Here is a 17,911-nt window from a genome sequence, read left to right as displayed (position 1 = left end):
ATTTCTGGAGTGTCCGGATCTCTCGGAAGAGGGTCCTCCGAGAGACGGTCATCCGGGAAAGCCCCACCTGCAGGAGAGCCCAAGACAGACCCCGCCTCTCTGCCTTGCACGACAGCAGCGTACGACCTCTCGTTCGCCTGGAGTGAGGGAGGGCCGGACGCTCCTGAAGTTGATTGCCCGAGAGCCTCAGCCCCAGCAATCCTACCAACCCCGCTTCTCCTGAGAATCCTGAGGAAGTTGAGGGGGCAGGGAGAGACAGAGCGAACACCACCGTCGCGCCGGCTGGTATAGCCAGTGGAGGTGATGGACCCCTCACAGTCCCTGACCCACAATGGAGGATCGTGAGAGGGCCTAGACGGACTGGCTCGTCTGGGCGAGTGACCGTCATGACGGTCAGGGGATGGCCTCCTCACAGCCAATCCATGCTCCGACGCTGGACGAGCCTCGACACTGGGGTGTGCAGAGGAGACCACTGCAGGGGCACGGACTGCCGATTGGAGGCCGCTGTCCCTATCATCCAGGCGTGTTCCGGCCTTCTTATGGTGTCGAAACAGACGAAGAAGGCTGTGGGGATCCTTTCGTTGATATCTCAGACGCCTTCGGGGACAGGACGTCCTTGGGCACCTTCCCCACCGTACCCTTCTCTGATTTGGGCAAGGGCGACGGTTCGGGTGGGGGAGAAGCCTGCAGGCTCCTCCCCTTCTCCCGTTCCATGCCCGAACTCGTGACAGAGGTCGAGCCCGCACAGTCTCCCGGAGGAGATCATGCTTTCACATACGCACTTGGGAGCACCAACGGAACCAGTCCGGGAGGATGGAGCTCCTGACCGTCCGAGTAGGGGCACTGGTGTGCCTTCTGGCGTAGAGAAATCAGTGGTTTGTCTCCCGAGGTGGAGGGTGCCGTTTTAGCAGGATGGTTTCTGGAAGGAAGGAGCTGCCCCTTCCTAGCCAAATTGGACTTAGAAGAGGGAGAGGGAGAGGAGGATCTAAGACGTAGGATGACGGATTATGAGGGAAGAGGAGGAAGAAGATGACGGGATGAAATGATTTAACATGATTCTTCTTCTTCTTAATAATCAGGATAAGATCAAGATCCCCAGCTGCCAAGACAGATCATACTGGGTCGACGGAACTGGGGCAGGGAACTGCAGCAGATAATTGGTCGAGGGGAACGAAGCTGGGAGCGCCCGCTGTCTGACTGACCTTTGGACGGTCCGTAGGCACGGTGGCGGTAGAAGTGAGGCAGGAGGCGCGGAGCGTAGCCGGGAGGCAGCGAGGACCGGGAAGAGATCGGGCCGCCAGTGAAGACACTGAGATGGCAGGGGTAGGACTGCACCATATGCATGATAATGCTCCCACTGAAACAATACTAGCCCTCGGCACACAGCGCCGACCAGGTCGTGAGAGCATCCACCGTGTGAGTAGTGGGGGAAGGGGGCAGTACCCCTCCCCGCACCACCAAGCTGATGTGCTCGAGAAGCGAGGACAAATCAGGATTGCCAACCATCCCGAGCGACTCCAACGTCCGACTCAAACCCGGCACAGGTCCCAAACCTGAGGAAGAAGACAAAGGCAGGCAAGGTCCCCCCACCCCTAACCCTGGGATGAGGGACTCTGGGTGGGAGGGGACTGAGAGGAGTGTGGTTGTAATGACTGGTTTCCCGCCTCCTCTGTGACCGAGATGCAGAAACAGGACAGGGAGATGGATTCCGTTAGGGCAGTAAGGGGAGGCTATCGACCATAAGACTGAGAAGGATCAACCATTATTGAGTCGAAGGAGCTGAAGACAGCCCCCTTCGGCGCCTTGGATTCCTTCCGCCATATCTGGCTCACGAGAGTACCTATCCCACTGCCCAGGAGACCAAAGCCTACACTCACTTCAACATCAGACAGTACAATCAGGGGAACCTTGCTCCTTTTACGACATTTTAAGCAAAGGGAGTGGGATCTAATCCATGCTACAGCAGAAGGCTCCACACTTTTTGTCCTTGATAAATCCAGTGCACAGGCTTATCCAAGTCATGGGTTTGCAAAAGATCATCCATCTTACAAACACGCACAAATACACAGGGGAACAAGCCAAAAAGAAAACAGGAACAAACACACCGTGAATAGGTTGAAGCTTTAGCATCCAGAAGTTCGAAACAGAGCCGCAAGACACGCCTGTTTGCATGCGCCGGCGCAAAGTGAATGCGTGGAATCGGGCGGTTGGTACTGTGGGTTTTCCACTGCTACCAACCATACGTCCAGGTGGTAGTATGTACTAACCATGCCTTGTAAGTCTTTAGTGCGGCCTTGTTCAGCTTCCTTTTCGCCGAAAGTACATCCCCTAAGGCGTAAAGGACCGCGTCGGTATTTGTGTAGGAACAATTAGATTACAGTACAGTCATGGCCCCTGTAACTGGTGCAGAGTTAAGAATATCTTAGTTTAATCCAGACCACTGAGCTGATTAACAGCTCTCCTAGGCTGGCCCAAGGATTAGATTGATTGACGTGGCTAAGAACCAACTGGTTACCTAGCAACAGATTCACAGCTTATTGTGGAATCCGAACCACACATGGCTAGAAATGATTTCGATCACCAGAAACAAATTTTCTAATTTTTTCATTGGCCGGGTCGGAGAGTCGAACGCTGGGCCAACAGTGTGCTAGCCGAGCTCTACCCACCTCTCCAATGAAAACGTATGCAACTGGCGCAAAGGACAAGGGTCAACACTGATGTGTGAGTGGAAGTGCGTACAGTTTACTCATCCACGCCAAGGCACAAACGTTGAGCAATGCTCCTTCTGCACTGGCTTAAATGGTTTGTGGGCTTCATGTGACAGTATTGATAAACAACAAACGACAATCAGTTAGGCAAAGATAAAAACAAGAAAGATCCAGCCACGAAACTGCAAAACAGCAAGCTGGGCAGAGAGAGGAGACGCACGTCCACATCACTCGACTGCTGAAAGCAAATCGGAATGTTTACATCCAGGCAGGCGGGACTCCTGCCAACTGGATGGTAGTTAACTGCCTACCCACCTTGTTCAAAATTTAAACAGCCTTTCCAGCTTCGCTGAGCAATTCCTAAAATAAAGGACCGATGGTTTGCATCGTAGGAACAACTCTCAATATGTTGTCTATCATCTTCCGAAGTCTTTTAACTCGTTCATGAGGCTCAATATGTCGTTTCTTCTAGGTTAACCTGGTAAACCAAACTGTTATTTCTTTTTGTCCTCTTCAATGAAAATTTTAAAAACAAAAAAACACTTTCATGCCCCTTCAAAAGTTTGATATTTGAGTAAGGAGTTTGCACATTCTCATCTCCCTAGGTTAAAGGTAGGTAGGTTATGTTACTGTCAAACAAAGGCCATTTCATTATCCACCCCAATACAATTCTTCAGAGGAAAATTACAGATGTGCATCATGTTATTTTCATCACACCAGTGTCATTATAGTTTCGGGCGTGAATGCCAGGAGATATGAAGTGATGTCACGGGCACTACATCAGGTCAGGAGGGCATGTTCCACATTAAATAAGGAGCTGGTGCAGATTGAGTTATGTTAGGATGCATCCTCTACACTAACTGGACATTATATTTCCCAGCTTACAAATTTTGGGGAGACTGCTAGCTCTGCTGATGTGAATGAAAGTTAAGTATACCTTAGTTTTACCAGACCACTGAGCTGATTAACAGCTCTCCTAGGGCTGGACCGAAGGATTAGACTTATTTAACGTGGCTAAGAACCAATTGGTTACTTAGCAACGGGATCTACAGCTTATTGTGGAATCCGAACCACATTATAACGAGAAATGAATTTCTACCACCAGAAATGAATTCCTCTAACTCTTCATTAGCTGGGCGGAGAGGCGAACTCGAGCCTAGCGAGTTTCCAGGCCACAACTCTACCGACTTACCCAACGAAGAGCCTGAACTAGGCTATGTTTACACATCTACCTTTCTGACTTAAGCTAGTGCCTTGCACTTGTTTGGTTTCCAGATGAATCTGGTTTCCTCTGTGGATCCTAACAATTTTGGATGGCATGGCTAGGAACACAAAAGTGATTTTTATCAACATCAAAGATCAAAAGGTAAAGTAACCAAAGTAGGGAAGACAGGGTAGGTGTTGGCACGAGCCTTACTACCTCAAAGGTGTAACCTGTGCCAGTCCATGTGCTCATTACTTAGTATTACTTAGGGGTGGGGGCAAGCCTCATGGCCAGGTCAGGGTATGGCTCCCTACGCCAGGTTAGGGAGGGTCAGCTCTGGTTAGGTCAGGACACAGCATTCTGGCATGTTAGTTTTTCAAGGTGGACTTCTCAGGCCAACCCATTCCCTACCCTGCATCTGTTCCGATAAAAATGCGGTAAATCTATGCAAAAGCTCCGCACTGACTATTACCTTGGAAATTAATTTATCCAGGATAGCACTGCATCCCTTCTCTTCAGCATTAGGTTGGCCCAGAGGTTTGCTGTCTGGTGGGCTAGAAAGGAAATAGCCTTACCTCCAGACTGGCAAAGACTCATGAAGGTCGGATCCTCGCTCTGAGTAGACGAGGCTGCTATTCTTGACAGCGCGAAGGCCCAGTTGTCAAGCCAAGGGACCGCCTGGAGGGCAGACAGAGCCGTACCCTCTAAAGCGCCCATCTCAGCTTGCGAGAAAAGAGCATGCTCTGCCAGCAGCTGAGCCAAAGTGGCACCAGGTGCTAACTGAGTCAGCCCTGGCTCCATGAACTTCATCTGCAGTACACATTCTGACGGAACGTAGTACTTCTTCTGTCTCAGAAGACCGGGAGGTAACAGCTTGGTAGCTCGAGCCGAGCGAAGTGACGACAACTGTCCGGAGACTAAGTCGTTCACTTGGCTGAGAACGCTGTCCACTAAAGGAGACCACGGGAGACCAAGAGAAGGCTTGGGCTCCCTCCTGGAGGCGTAGAACTCCTCTAGTCTGGACGACCGTTTCTCCAACGGGGCTGGAAGCGGTTCCTCCAGGCAGCTGTGCTGACGGATCAGCGCAACGACTTCTACAAACGCCCCTGCATTTCTGGAGTGTCCGGATCTCTCGGAAGAGGGTCCTCCGAGAGACGGTCGTCCGGGAAAGCCCCACCCGCAGGAGAGCCCGAGACAGACCCCGCCTCTCTGCCTTGCACGACAGCAGCGTACGACCTCTCGTTCGCCTGGAGTGAGGGAGGGCCGGACGTTCCTGAAGTTGATTGCCCGAGAGCCTCAGCCCCAGCAATCCTACCAACCCCGTTTCCTCCCTGAGAATCCCGAGGAAGTTGAGGGGGTAGGAGAGACAGAGCGAACACTACCGTCGCGTCCGCTGGTATAGCCAGTGGAGGTGATGGACCCCTCACAGTCCCTGACCCGCAATGGAGGATCGTGAGAGGGCCTAGACGGACTGGCTCGTCTGGGCGAGTGACCGTCATGACGGTCAGGGGATGGCCTCCTCACAGCCAATCCATGCTCCGACGCTGGACGAGCCTCGACGCTGGGGTGTGCAGAGGAGACCACTGCAGGGGCACGGACTGCCGATCGGAGGCCGCTGTCCCTATCATCCAGGCGTGTTCCGGCCTTCTTATGGTGTCGAAACAGACGAAGAAGGCTGTGGGGATCCTTTCGTTGATATCTCAGACGCCTTCGGGGACAGGACGTCCTTGGGCACCTTCCCCACCGTACCCTTCTCTGATTTGGGCAAGGGCGACGGTTCGGGTGGGGGAGAAGCCTGCAGGCTCCTCCCCTTCTCCCGTTCCATGCCCGAACTCGTGACAGAGGTCGAGCCCGCACAGTCTCCTGGAGGAGATCATGCTTTCGGCGACATGCACTTGGGAGGCACCGAAACAGAACCAGTCCGGGAGGATGGAGCTCCCGAACCGTCCGAGTAGGGTACCGAGGTGCCCTTCTTGGCGAGAGAACCAGTGGTTTGTCCCCGAGGGGGGGAGGGTGCTGCCTTAGCAGAGCGAGTCTTCTTGGAAGGAGAAGGAGCTGCCCTCCCCTTCCTAGCCAAATTGGACTTAGAAGAGGGAGAGGGAGAGGAGGACGAAGACGAAGACGAGGATGACGACGATGAGGAAGAGGAGGAAGAAGATGACGGGGATGAATGACGAACATGCTTCTTCTTCTTCTTATCAATCAGGGATAAGACCGCATCCCCCAGCTTGCCGAAGACAGATCATACTGGGTCGACGGAAACTGGGGTAGGAACTGCAGCAGGAGCAACTGGTCGAGGGGAATCTAGTTGGGAGCGTCCGCTGTCTGGATCGATCTTGGACGGTCCGGGGCAGGCACGGGTAACGGTAGAAGTGAGGCAGGAGGCGTGAGAGCGTAGCCGGGAGGCGGCGGAGTGACCGAGCAGACCGGGCCGGCCAGTGAAGACACTGAGATGGCAGGGGTAGGGACTGCACCATATGCATGATACGTTCCCACTGAAGTCACTACGCTCCTCGGCAACACAGCGCTAACGGTGGTGGTCGTGAGAGCATCCACCGTGTGAGTAGTGGGGGAAGGGGGCAGTACCCCTCCCCGCACCACCAAGCTGATGTGCTCGAGAAGCGAGGACAAATCAGAATTGCTAACCATCCCGAGCGACTCCAACGTCCGACTCAAACCCGGCACAGGTCCCAAACCTGAGGAAGAAGACAAAGGCAGGCAAGGTCCCCCCACCCTTAACCCTGGGATGAGGGACTCTGGGTGGGAGGGGACTGAGAGGAGTCTAGGCTAGGTCGACCGTTCTCGCCTCCTCTGTGACCGAGGATGCAGACACAGGGGACAGGGAGATGGATTCCGTCAGGGGCAGTAAGGGGAGGCCATCGGGACTCAGATAAGACTGAGAAGGATCAACCACAATTGGAGTCGGAGGAGCTGAAGACAGCCCCTCCGATGCCTTGGATTCCTTCCGCTTATATCTGGGTCTACGAGAGTACCTATCCCACTGCCCAGGAGACCAAAGCCTACACTCATCACATGGGTCATCGACAGTACAATCAGGGGGAACCTTACTCCCTTTACGACATTTTAAGCAAAGGGAGTGGGGATCTGAATCCATGCTACAGCAGAAGGCTCCACACTTTTTGTCCTTGATAAATCCAGTGCACAGGCTTATCCAAGTCATGGGTTTGCAAAAGATCATCCATCTTACAAACACGCACAAATACACAGGGGAACAAGCCAAAAAGAAAACAGGAACAAACACACCGTGAATAGGTTGAAGCTTTAGCATCCAGAAGTCTGAACAGAGAGCCGCAAGACACGTCTGCTTCAGACAAGGCCGGAAAGTAAAGTGAATGCGTGAATCTGGGCGGTTGGTACTGTGGGTTTTCCACTGCTACCAACCACATGTCCAGCTGGTAGTAATACCAACTCATGCCTTGTAAGTCTTTAGTGGCCTTGTTCAGCTTCGCCGAAAGTATCCCCATATGTAAAGGACCAAGGGTTTGTATTTGTGTAGGAACAATTAGGATTACAGTACAGTCATGGCCCCTGTAACTGGTGCAGAGTTAAGAATATCTTAGTTTAACCAGACCACTGAGCTGATTAACAGCTCTCCTAGGGCTGGCCCGAAGGATTAGATTGATTTTACGTGGCTAAGAACCAACTGGTTACCTAGCAACAGGACCTACAGCTTATTGTGGAATCCGAACCACATTATGGCGAGAAATGATTTCGATCACCAGAAACAAATTCCTCTAATTTTTCATTGGCCGGTCGGAGAGTCGAACGCTGGGCCAACAGTGTGCTTGCCGAGAGCTCTACCCACCCCTCCAATGAAAACGATGCAACTGGCGCAAAGGACAAGGGTCAACACTGATGTGTGAGTGGAAGTGCGTGCACAGTTTACCATCCACGCCAAGGCACAAACGTTGAGCAATGCCCTTCTGCACTGGCTTAAATGGTTTGTGGGTTTGCGTACAGTATTGATAAAACAACAAACGCACAATCAGTTAGGCAAAAGATAAAAAAACAAAGAAAGATCCAGCCACGAAAACAGCGAAACGGCAAGCTGGGCAGAGAGAGGAGACGCGCGTCCACATCGCTCAATGGCCAAAAGCAAATTGGAATATTTTACATATGGGCAGGCGGGACTCCTGCCAACCAGACTTTAGTTAACTGCCTAACCACCGTGTTCAAAAATTTAAACAGCCTTTCCAGCTTCGCTGAAAGTAATTCCTAAAATAAAGGACCGATGGTTTGTGTATCGTGTAGGAACAACTCTCAATATGTTGTCTATCATCTTCCGAAGTCTTTTAACTCGTTCATGAGGCTCAATATGTCAGTTTCTTCTAGGTTAAGCCAAACCAAACTGTTATTCTTTTGTCCTCTTCAATGAAAATACCTTCATGCCTCCTTCAAAAAGTTTGATATATTTGAGGCAAGGGAGTTTGCACATTCTCATCTCCCCTAGGTTAAAGGTAGGTAGGTTATGTTACTGGTCAAACAAAGGCCATTTCATTATCCACCCCAATACAATTCTTCAGAGGAAAATTACAGATGTGCATCATAACAGTTTTTCGATCAAGCACCAGTGTTCATTATAAAGTTTCAAGTGAATGCCAGGGAGATATGAAGTGGATGTCACGGGGCAATCTACATCAGGTCAGGCGAGGGCATGTTCCACATTAAATAAGGAGCTGGCATGCTAGATTGAGTTATGTTAGGATGCATCCCTCTACACTAACTGACATTATATTTCCCAGCTTTACAAATTTTGGGGAGACTGTTAGCTTCCTGTTGATGTGAATGAAAAGTTAAGTATACCTTAGTTTTACCAGACCACTGAGCTGATTAACAGCTCTCCTTGGGCTGGACCGAAGGATTAGACTTATTTAACGTGGCTAAGAACCAATTGGTTACTTAGCAACGGGACCTACAGCTTATTGTGGAATCCGAACCACATTATAACGAGAAATGAATTTCTACCACCAGAAATGAATTCCTCTAACTCTTCATTAGCTGGGCGGAGAGGCGAACTCGAGCCTAGCGAGTTTCCAGGCCACAACTCTACCGACTCACCCAACGAAGAGCCTGAACTAGGCTATGTTTACACATCTACCTTTCTGACTTAAGCTAGTGCCTTGCACTTGTTTTTGGTTTCCAGATGACCTGGTTTCCTCAGGGATCCTAACAATTTTTGGATGGCATGGCTTTAGGGAACACAAAAGTGATTTTTATCAACATCAAAGATCAAAAGGTAGTAACCAAAGTAGGAAGACAGGGGGTAGGTGTTGGCAATTTGAGCCTACTACCTCAAAGGTGTAACCTGTGCCAGTCCATGTGCTCATTACTTAGTATTACTTAGGGGGTGGGGGGCAAGCCCTCATGGCCAGGTCAGGGTATGGCTCCCTACGTCAGGTTAGGAGGGTCAGCTCTGGTTAGGTCAGGACACAGCATTCTGGAAAAGGTTAGTTTTCAAGGTGGGACTTCTCAGGCCAACCCATTCCCCTACCCTGCATCTGTTCCGATAAAAATGCGGTAAATCTATGCAAAAGCTCCGCACAGACTATTACCTTGGAAATTAATTTTTCCTATACTTTTAGTGTTGCTGATGAAGGAAGTGGTGGAGTTTACTGTCAGTCAATTACTACTACCCTCATATCTACCGAAAATGGTTGGGACCCTTTGGGAACGCAGGGTTTTCCCTGGGGGGAAAATGTTGGGTGTAAGACCAGACTGCTTTGTTATTTTTATGGAATGGTTCTGTGCATGTGCAAGTCATTCGGGAGCCACAGGTTCAAGAGGGGATTGGCTAAGGAAACCTAATATAAAAGGAACTAAGCTAACCTAACATACCCTAACCTTGTAGGCCGTGTTACTTAGCTGGAGGGCTCTGCCCCCCAAGCCAGCAGGTGACGGAAATTCCACTTTTGGTAATTCTAAGTATTAGCTCCGTGCCTGTTTTAACTTAAAAACTGGTTTTTTCTACACTTTTAGGGCTTGTGATACTGGTGGTGCATGTCTGTTGTCAGCCAAATGGAATGTCCCTTTGCTGCGTTTAGTAATGGCCGGGAGGGGGGGCGGTACCCATATGTTAAGAAGTTATTGCACTTGCCGGACGGGATATGAACCGTTCAAAACAGACGTAGCCGTGCTCTGTCTCATGAAGACTGCGTATAGAAACCCCTTGTTGGATGAAGTTCAGGGGTTAATTACAGGGTAATTACATCTGTGCAAAAAAAACTGAAAGTAAATCCATACTTAGGAACCAAAAAACTGTAGAAAAAGTCAAGTTAGAAGGAAATCGCCGCTGCGGAGCTATTACTTACATCTACCTCACTTTTTACCAGTTAGCCTACAGCACTGTGCATGCACAATAGCATTCCAGGATGGCCAGCATTCAATAAAATATCAGCTCTGGCGCTAATTACAGGTTAAATACAGTAGACTGACAAAACAAATAGCAACTTCTTGATAGCCTAGGCAACCAAAATACTAGAAGAAAAATCAACTCCTAAGTAATAGCGTATGCGGAGCTGGCCTGTTGCTTCGTTCTACCAAAAATGCATAGCCTGAAAAAATACTGTTAGAAAAACATACGGTTCATAATTTGGCCAGGAAAGCTATCACCTAGCCTAGGGTGCCATAGCCTTGTGACCAAAGGGGACATGTACACTACCAAAATATATCTGGGCTGACGAGGCTCTTTCTACAGTAAAAGGCAGAGGCCCATCCTGGCACAGGTTGGCAGCCGGGCACAGCTGCCTACCCAGTGGGGGAAGTGCTTGCTTCTGACTGGCTACTGTAGGTATGCTAACAACGAAAGCAAAGTACATTGTCTCCTATGTTTAGTGTTACTTTGGGGGGGAGGGGAGGCAGGCGGCCAGGTCAGGGCACGGCGCCCTAAGTGCGGTTCGGTAGCCTAGGCGTAAGTATGGTCAGCTGTGGTCAAGGCAGGAGCTGGTATTCTGGGAAAGTCTAATTTGTTGACGTCGGGGGTTATACCTTGTGCCGTGGTTCTACACTCGGCTGGGCTGTTGTTACAAATGGCTTTCATCAATTCATTCTCACCTTCTCCCTGTCCAGAGATATTTTAGGATCGATCAACGGATCTTACGAGACATATGCTGCCGAACGCTTCTTGTTTGCCTCAGCCCTATGGGTAGGTTCCTACGACTGCTTGTTCAGTGGTTACTTAGTCAATTACTGGTTTCTCCGCAACACAGTTCCGAACATTGGTGTTGTAGCTCCTTGGCCTTGCGGCTACCGAAAGAAGGATCACTCAAGTCAGCACTTACTCTTTATTATATTATATAATATATATATAAATATATATATATATATATATATATATATATATATATATATATATATATATATATATATATATATATATATCTTCTGAACGCCCTCATTTCACTTGTTATTCATGTTTCTTTCACTTTTAATCTTTTCATTTTCACGTCACCTACTTTCCCGCAAGCAATACCACTTACAATAAGCTTTGTGGACAACGAAGCAGGACTGCATCCTTCAAATCTCATTCCCTTGTCCGACTCCCGCCTAAAAAATAGTAATTAACTATTTTGTCGATTTTTTGTTACCCTACTGAAAAGTGCAAAATAGTGCTTTGGTAATGTTTTGATACTGGAAATGACCTTGTTACTTGACTTAACTTTTTGTCTAAGTGATTTCCTTTGTATTTTGTACTATTACTAAAGTTATGCCAGTGTTTAACATGATAACCTACAGTAACTTGTTACTGATCCAGCGTATTCGCCAATTTTAAGTTAGGAGATTTTAGGATTTCGAAGGTTGTGTCCTGACCCTTTATTTTCATTAACTCCTTAAGGCCCAAATACACTGTCAATCATGATTGTACAATCTAAGTGGTTGTGCAGGCATATCCTTAGTGAGTAGGTGTGATTGACTGTTTGGCAGATGACTGAATAGTGTTTTTTCCAATCATAGTAGTTACACCATTATGACTGACAGTCAGAGTGTAAAGTCCCCGCTGAGCGGGTTTTCTAGGGTGAACCACTCGATTTCTTCGATATCGCTTCTACAAGATCGGGTCAAGCAAAATTAGCCATATTTTTCCTGTGTAAATATGTAACTATTACTAATTCATTTGTATCTGTTTTCTTTGCACATGTGTGAGAATGTCGTTATGTCAATTCTTGTGAACTTACTTTTTACATTACTTGTATTTATCCATTATAATTATTACCGAGAGTAATTGACCTCGGGTCACCTAAATTCTATTATATTCCTCTGTGTGAAGTCCGCACGCCGCTTTATAAGCGACCTGTGTTCTGAATAAACTAGCAGTACCTGTCCTCCTGCTCACTATTTGCACCTCTTAAAGTGGTGACCCCGGAGTGGTTCCCGGAGCCACTAGCGGACTCATACGGCGACGTAGTCTTGGCTCCATGAACTACCCATGCCCCTAACGGACTAAACACGGCGCTTTGACCAGCGTTCGGGCGTGCTGACTCTCGTTGGCAAATCACCAGCGTCATTAGCGGACCCACATGGCGCGCTCCCATGTGCGTATTGACGCGAGTAACCCACTCCAAGTATGACCCGCCCGCGCCCTCCCCCATGCCAAGGCTCACGTGCTCCTCCACACCGCTACCCGCTCCGCTCGCGCTGCCCATCCTGATGGAACAGACTAAATCCGCCCTCACCATAAAGCTGCTGCCCTTCACGCACAGCAGCCCATCATCATGGCTCTACAGGGTCGAGGGGCAGTTCAGACTGGCGGGACTTACTGACGGGGTGTTGCAAGCCGACGCTGTGATCAATGCCCTCCCAGAGGAGGTCTACAGGAAGCTCGTCCTGTGGGTGTCTGCCGCATACCCAGTCAGCTGCCAGCATCTAGAAACCTCTCTCGTCGAGACCTGCTCCCTGCCGGTCTCCGAGAGGGCCGCCCGCGCCCTCGACCTCGTCAACAACCCTCGGCATGACCAGAACCTCCTGGGGGCTTGGGGAGTGATCCAGGACCTCCTCACCCTTCCCAAGATGGACAGCAGTGGTAGGCAGTAGGAGATTAGCCTATCAAGGGAGATCTTCCTCCGTCAGCTCCTCCCGGAGATCCAAACCCAGATCCTTGACCCTTACACAATGCCAATCGAGGACCTGATCAGGATGGCACAGCAGCTGATGGACTCCACAAGGGCAGCGGCGGCATCCACGCCAAGACACCCCATCAGTTCCTCCAGCTGGAGGATAACGTGGAGGAGGAGATAAGTGCCGTCACCAAGAGACGGCCAGCATACCACCACAAAAAAAACCACCGGGGCCTTGCTACTACCACCAGCGGTATGGCAAGGGCGCCCGGAACTGCCAGTCTCCCTGCTCTTTCTCCCATCCAAAAAACGGAGGGGGCGGCAGCCAACAGAACAGGCTGCCATGGCAGCAGAGGAACCCAGGAGCCCAAAACCATTAGGCTTCTACGTCCGTGACACTGTCTCCAGCAGGATGATGTTGGTCGACACCGGGGCCATTCGATCAGTGTTCCCGCCATCCAGAGAGGACTGCCAATGCCCGCCGGACCCTGCTGCCTTCCTGATGGCCGCCAACGTGTCCCCCATCCTCTCCTATGGCACTAGGCTCCTGTCGATCTCCATCCTTGGCAGGAGATATACGTGGAACTTCATTGTCGCGGATGTGAGGACCCCACTCCTCAAAAGATTTCGCCTTGCCCACTTTAGGCTGGCAGAACGACGCCGGTCGATTATCAGCGTCTATTAGACACTGACTGAGTGCCAGTCCCTCCCCTGGCGCTGGGCCCCAGCGTGCCTACCATCTAATCCGTCGCCCCACACCAGTACTCTTGTCCAGCTGCTGAAGGAGTTCTTGTTTCAATTTTCGAACTGCACCAGGTCCCCCAGGGCCCCAGCAAAGCACGGAATCTACCACCACATTAAGACAAAGGGCCCCCACAACAAATGCAAAGTTCCGGAGGTTTCCACCTTGGTGCCTTCAGGAGGCCAAGGACACTTTTGCCAAGATGGAGCGAATGGGCTTATGCAAGAAGGCCTCCAGCCCATGGGCCTCTCCCCTCCACATGGTGTAGAAACTGGATGGCTCCTGGAGACCCTGCAGCGACTACAGGCGGCTCAACCTCGAGCTACCATTGAACCAGATCACTACCTCCTACCAAACATGTTGGGAAGATCTCAAGGCCTAACTTTAACGGGCCAAAATATTCTCCAAACTAGACCTTTAAAAATCTTACTTCCAGGTACCAGTTGCTCCAGAGGATATCTGAAAACCGCCATCATCATGCCATTTGGGTCCTCGTCTTTGCATTCTCCACCATCGGCCTGAGGAAGTGGGGCAACCTTCCAGAGACTGATAGACAGCATCCTTTGGGGACCTGAACTTCGTCTGTTACATGGACGTTATTCTAATTTTTTTCCAGATCCCCAAAGAGCACCTGCGACACATCCGGACAGCCCTGCAGTGCCTGCAGGAGAACAGCCTCGTCGTCAGGTTCGATAAATGCACCTTCGGCATCGAAAAAGCTGACTTCCTGGGCCACGAGATATCCCTGGAGGGCATGCGTCCACAAGCATCAAAGGTCGCAGCCGTCACCAGGTTCCCCACCCCTACCTCCATCAAGGTTGAAACAAGAATTCCTCAGGATGGTCAAATTACAGAAGGTTCATCCCCGGTCACATAGAATGAGAATGGCGAGATCCTGAAGGGCCAACCTGAAGTCCATTGAGTTTGGGGACCCAACCAGCAGCAGGCCTTCTCCTGATGAAGGATTCCCTTATTGAGGGCAACTGCCCACTGGCCAACCAGGACCCCAATGCCCCCTCTAGTTGACGACGGATGCCAGCAACATCGCCTGTGGGGCCGTCCTGGAGCAGTTCATCGCCGGAGCCCCCCAGCCCATTGCCTTCTTCAGGAAGAAGTCCAACCCCGCATAGTCCCAGTACAGCACTTTCAACAGGGAAATATAAGTGTTCAAAAAGGTGAGCACATCACTTCAAGTTCCTCCTGGAAATTTTCTTACTAATCCTTCACAATCTGGACAGACCACCAGCCGCTGGTCCACGCCTTCACAAAGCAGGGAGACACATGTTCTTCCAGGCAGCAGTAATCTTGCCATCATGGAGTTCACCTGCACAATCAAGTACCTCCCGGCAGGAAGAACCCTGTAGCAGATGCCCTCTCGGGATCGAGCTCAATGCGGTGCAGCTCGGGATCAACTATGAGGACCTCGCCCGGGAGCAGACCACTGACCCAGAGACCCCAAATACACCGCATTTGTCATCATGTCCCTTAACTGGAAGGATATACCATTTCGCCCTGGGGGACCAAAACTGCTGTGCAACCTAAGCACCAGCCAGCCTCGCCCTCTGGTACCTGCCTCCCACCGCCGTTTGGTGTTCGATGTCATCCACGGGTGTCCCACCCTCTGTCAGGATGAAGGTAAGCTGCTGGCAGAGAAGTTTGTCTGGCATTATTCGGAAGGATAATAAACGGCCTTTAAAGACAGTGCATCCTGTGCCAAACCAGCAAGATAGGGCCACACCGAGACAGGGTAGGCAAGTTTCTCCAGCTGGGGAGGCGTAGGCCCCCTTCCCCCATCAGGCGGGGCCAGATACCGCTCAACCAGGTCGCCTGAAGCAACACCCATGCAGGAAGCTACCGCCAGTGCGTACACTGAGGGCATCCTCTCCAGCTGGATCAGCCGGTTCGGTGTCCCGGACCACATAACCACCGACAGGGGCCCGGCCTTCCTGTCCGAAAAGTGGTCTGCCCTGGCATGCTTGCTGGGGGACATCTCACCACACCACCACCGCCTACAACCCCGCAGCCAACGGATTGGTGGAGAGATTCCACAGGTCCCTGAAGGCGTCCCTCATGGCCCGCTGCACCGCTGAGGATTGGAGGTACCAGCTGCCTTGGGTCCTCCTCGGGCTGAGAACCGCCCCCAGAGCCAACGGCGACCCATCCACAGCGGAGAAAGTCTACGGGGAGCCCCTCATAGTCCCGGGCGAACTAGTCACGGAAGATTGTCACAACCCGTCAGTCCAGAGGCTCCGCGACATAATCGGGAAGTTCGGCCCCTGCCAGCAAACGTATACCGACAGGTCAACTGCCCTGATGCCTCCCGGCTTGTCCTCCACCACCCACATCTTCATCAGGGACGATGCCCTCCGCCCGCAACTAACCAGGCCCTACAGGGGACCCTTCCACGTGCTTGAGAGGAACAACAAAGCCTTCCGCCTCGCCCTGCACGGGAAGGATGACTGGGTGTCGATCGACCGCCTCAAGCCCGCCCTCCTGGAGTAAATAGCAGACGGCACCACTCAGCGCCCTCCTCAAGAGCCACCGCCTCTGCAGCCGAGCCACCTCAAAAGAAGGACGTGGTGCCGCCCCTGAAAGCAACCAGCCACACCCACAGCCAGCTACTCCCACTCACACCGCACCCCCCCAGCTCACTTCGCGGAGCCGCGGCACTCTCCAACGTCCCAGCGGATACCTGGATTAATCAGACGTTACCCACGTCTTGTGGGGGGAGTATTTGTAAAGTCCCCACTAAGTGAGTCTTCTATGATGAACGACCCGTTTTCTTCAATACCACTCCTATAGGAGCGGGTCAAGCAGGATCAGCCATACTGAATCAACCATGCTTATCTATGTAAATTTGTACCTGTTACTAACTTATTTTGCATGTTTCTTTTGCACATGTATTAGAAAATTGTTAGATCAGTCATTGTCCATTTTCTTTTAACACAGCTTGTATTTATCCATTGTAATTAATTTCGAGAGTAATTGACCTCAAGTCACCAAGATTCTATTGTATTCCTTTGTGTGACATCATATAAACGGCCTGCGTCCTGAATAAAGTAGCAGTAACTTTTCTCCTGCTCATTATTTAGCACCCCTTAAAAGCATAAAGCTGCCGCCTTTCACCCATCAGAACCCAGCGTCCTGGCTCTACAGGGTTGAGGGGCAATTCAGGGTGGCAGACTTGACCGACAAGGTGTTGAAGGTTGACATCGCCATCAACGCCCTACTGGAGGAGATATACAAGAAGGTTGCCCCATGGTTGACGACAATGACGAGTCCTGCCACCTTCCAGGAGTTTAAGGCCACTCTTGTCGAGACCTGCTCCCTGCTGGTCTCCGAGAGAGCCGCCAGCGCCATTGACCTTGCCATCAACCCCTGGCAGGACACGAACCTCTTGGAGACATGGCATGTCCTCCAGGACCTCCTCCCCGAGACTGGCAGCAGCAGCAACCGCAAAGAGATTAGCCTGTTGAGGGAGATCCTCCTGCGGCAGCTATCCCAGAGGTCCGTGGGCAGATCACAGAACCATACACCCTGCCGGTCGAGGACCTGATCAAAGTGGCGCAGCAGCTGACGGACTCCATGAGGTCAGCGAAGTGGGCGTCCACACCTGCAAACCCTATCAACTGCCTCCAGCCAGAGGACCCCACCACAGAGGGCATCAGTGCCATCGACAGGAGGAGGCCACCCCACCAGCAGAAGCAGGAAAGGCCGGGGCTTTGCTATTACCACCACAGGTTCAGCAAGTCTGCCCGAAATTGCGAAGCCCCCTGCCTTTTCTCCCCCCCAAAAAATGGGCAGCCACCCTCACAGGCCGCCATGGCAGCAGCATCTGAAACACCCAGGGGCCCCGCACCAGTAGGCTTCTACATCCACGACGCTGTCTCCAGCAGGATGATGCTAACTGACACTGGGGTTATGCGGTCAGGGTTCCCGCCTTCCAGAGAGGACCACAGACGTCCACCGGACCCGGCTGCCTCCCTGACAGCCGCCAACGGGTCCCCCATCCTCTCCTACAGCACCAGGCTCCTGTCGTTCGCCATCCTTGGCTGGAGGTACAAGTGGAACTTCATCGTTGCGGATGTTTGGACCCTGCTCCTGGGTGCAGACTTCCTTGCCCACTTCGGACTGGCAGTCGATGTCGGCTGCAAGCGCCTGCTGGACACCGAGTCCTGCCAGTCCC

General features: G+C 51.3%; 1 protein-coding gene across 4 annotated transcripts in view; it reads right to left on the bottom strand.

Annotated features, from left to right (window-relative positions):
- The window catches only part of LOC136843738 (BET1 homolog), a 293,632-nt gene extending 282,438 nt beyond the window's left edge, over positions 1–11,194 (bottom strand). Inside the window, exon 1 of one of the 4 annotated variants that reach the window (XM_067112388.1) lies at positions 10,984–11,194. Coding sequence is in view for 1 of the 4 variants with exons in the window: in XM_067112391.1 (XP_066968492.1) it covers positions 10,592–10,748 (157 nt within the window). In the remaining 3 variants the exon portion in view is untranslated. The other 3 variants (XM_067112389.1, XM_067112391.1, XM_067112390.1) reach the window with 3 other exon arrangements.
- Between the last annotated feature and the right edge of the window lie 6,717 nt (positions 11,195–17,911).

This window comes from Macrobrachium rosenbergii, chromosome 12, assembly GCF_040412425.1.
Source record: "Macrobrachium rosenbergii isolate ZJJX-2024 chromosome 12, ASM4041242v1, whole genome shotgun sequence".
Lineage (NCBI taxonomy): Eukaryota > Metazoa > Arthropoda > Malacostraca > Decapoda > Palaemonidae > Macrobrachium > Macrobrachium rosenbergii.
This window is presented reverse-complemented; position numbering and strand designations above follow the sequence as displayed.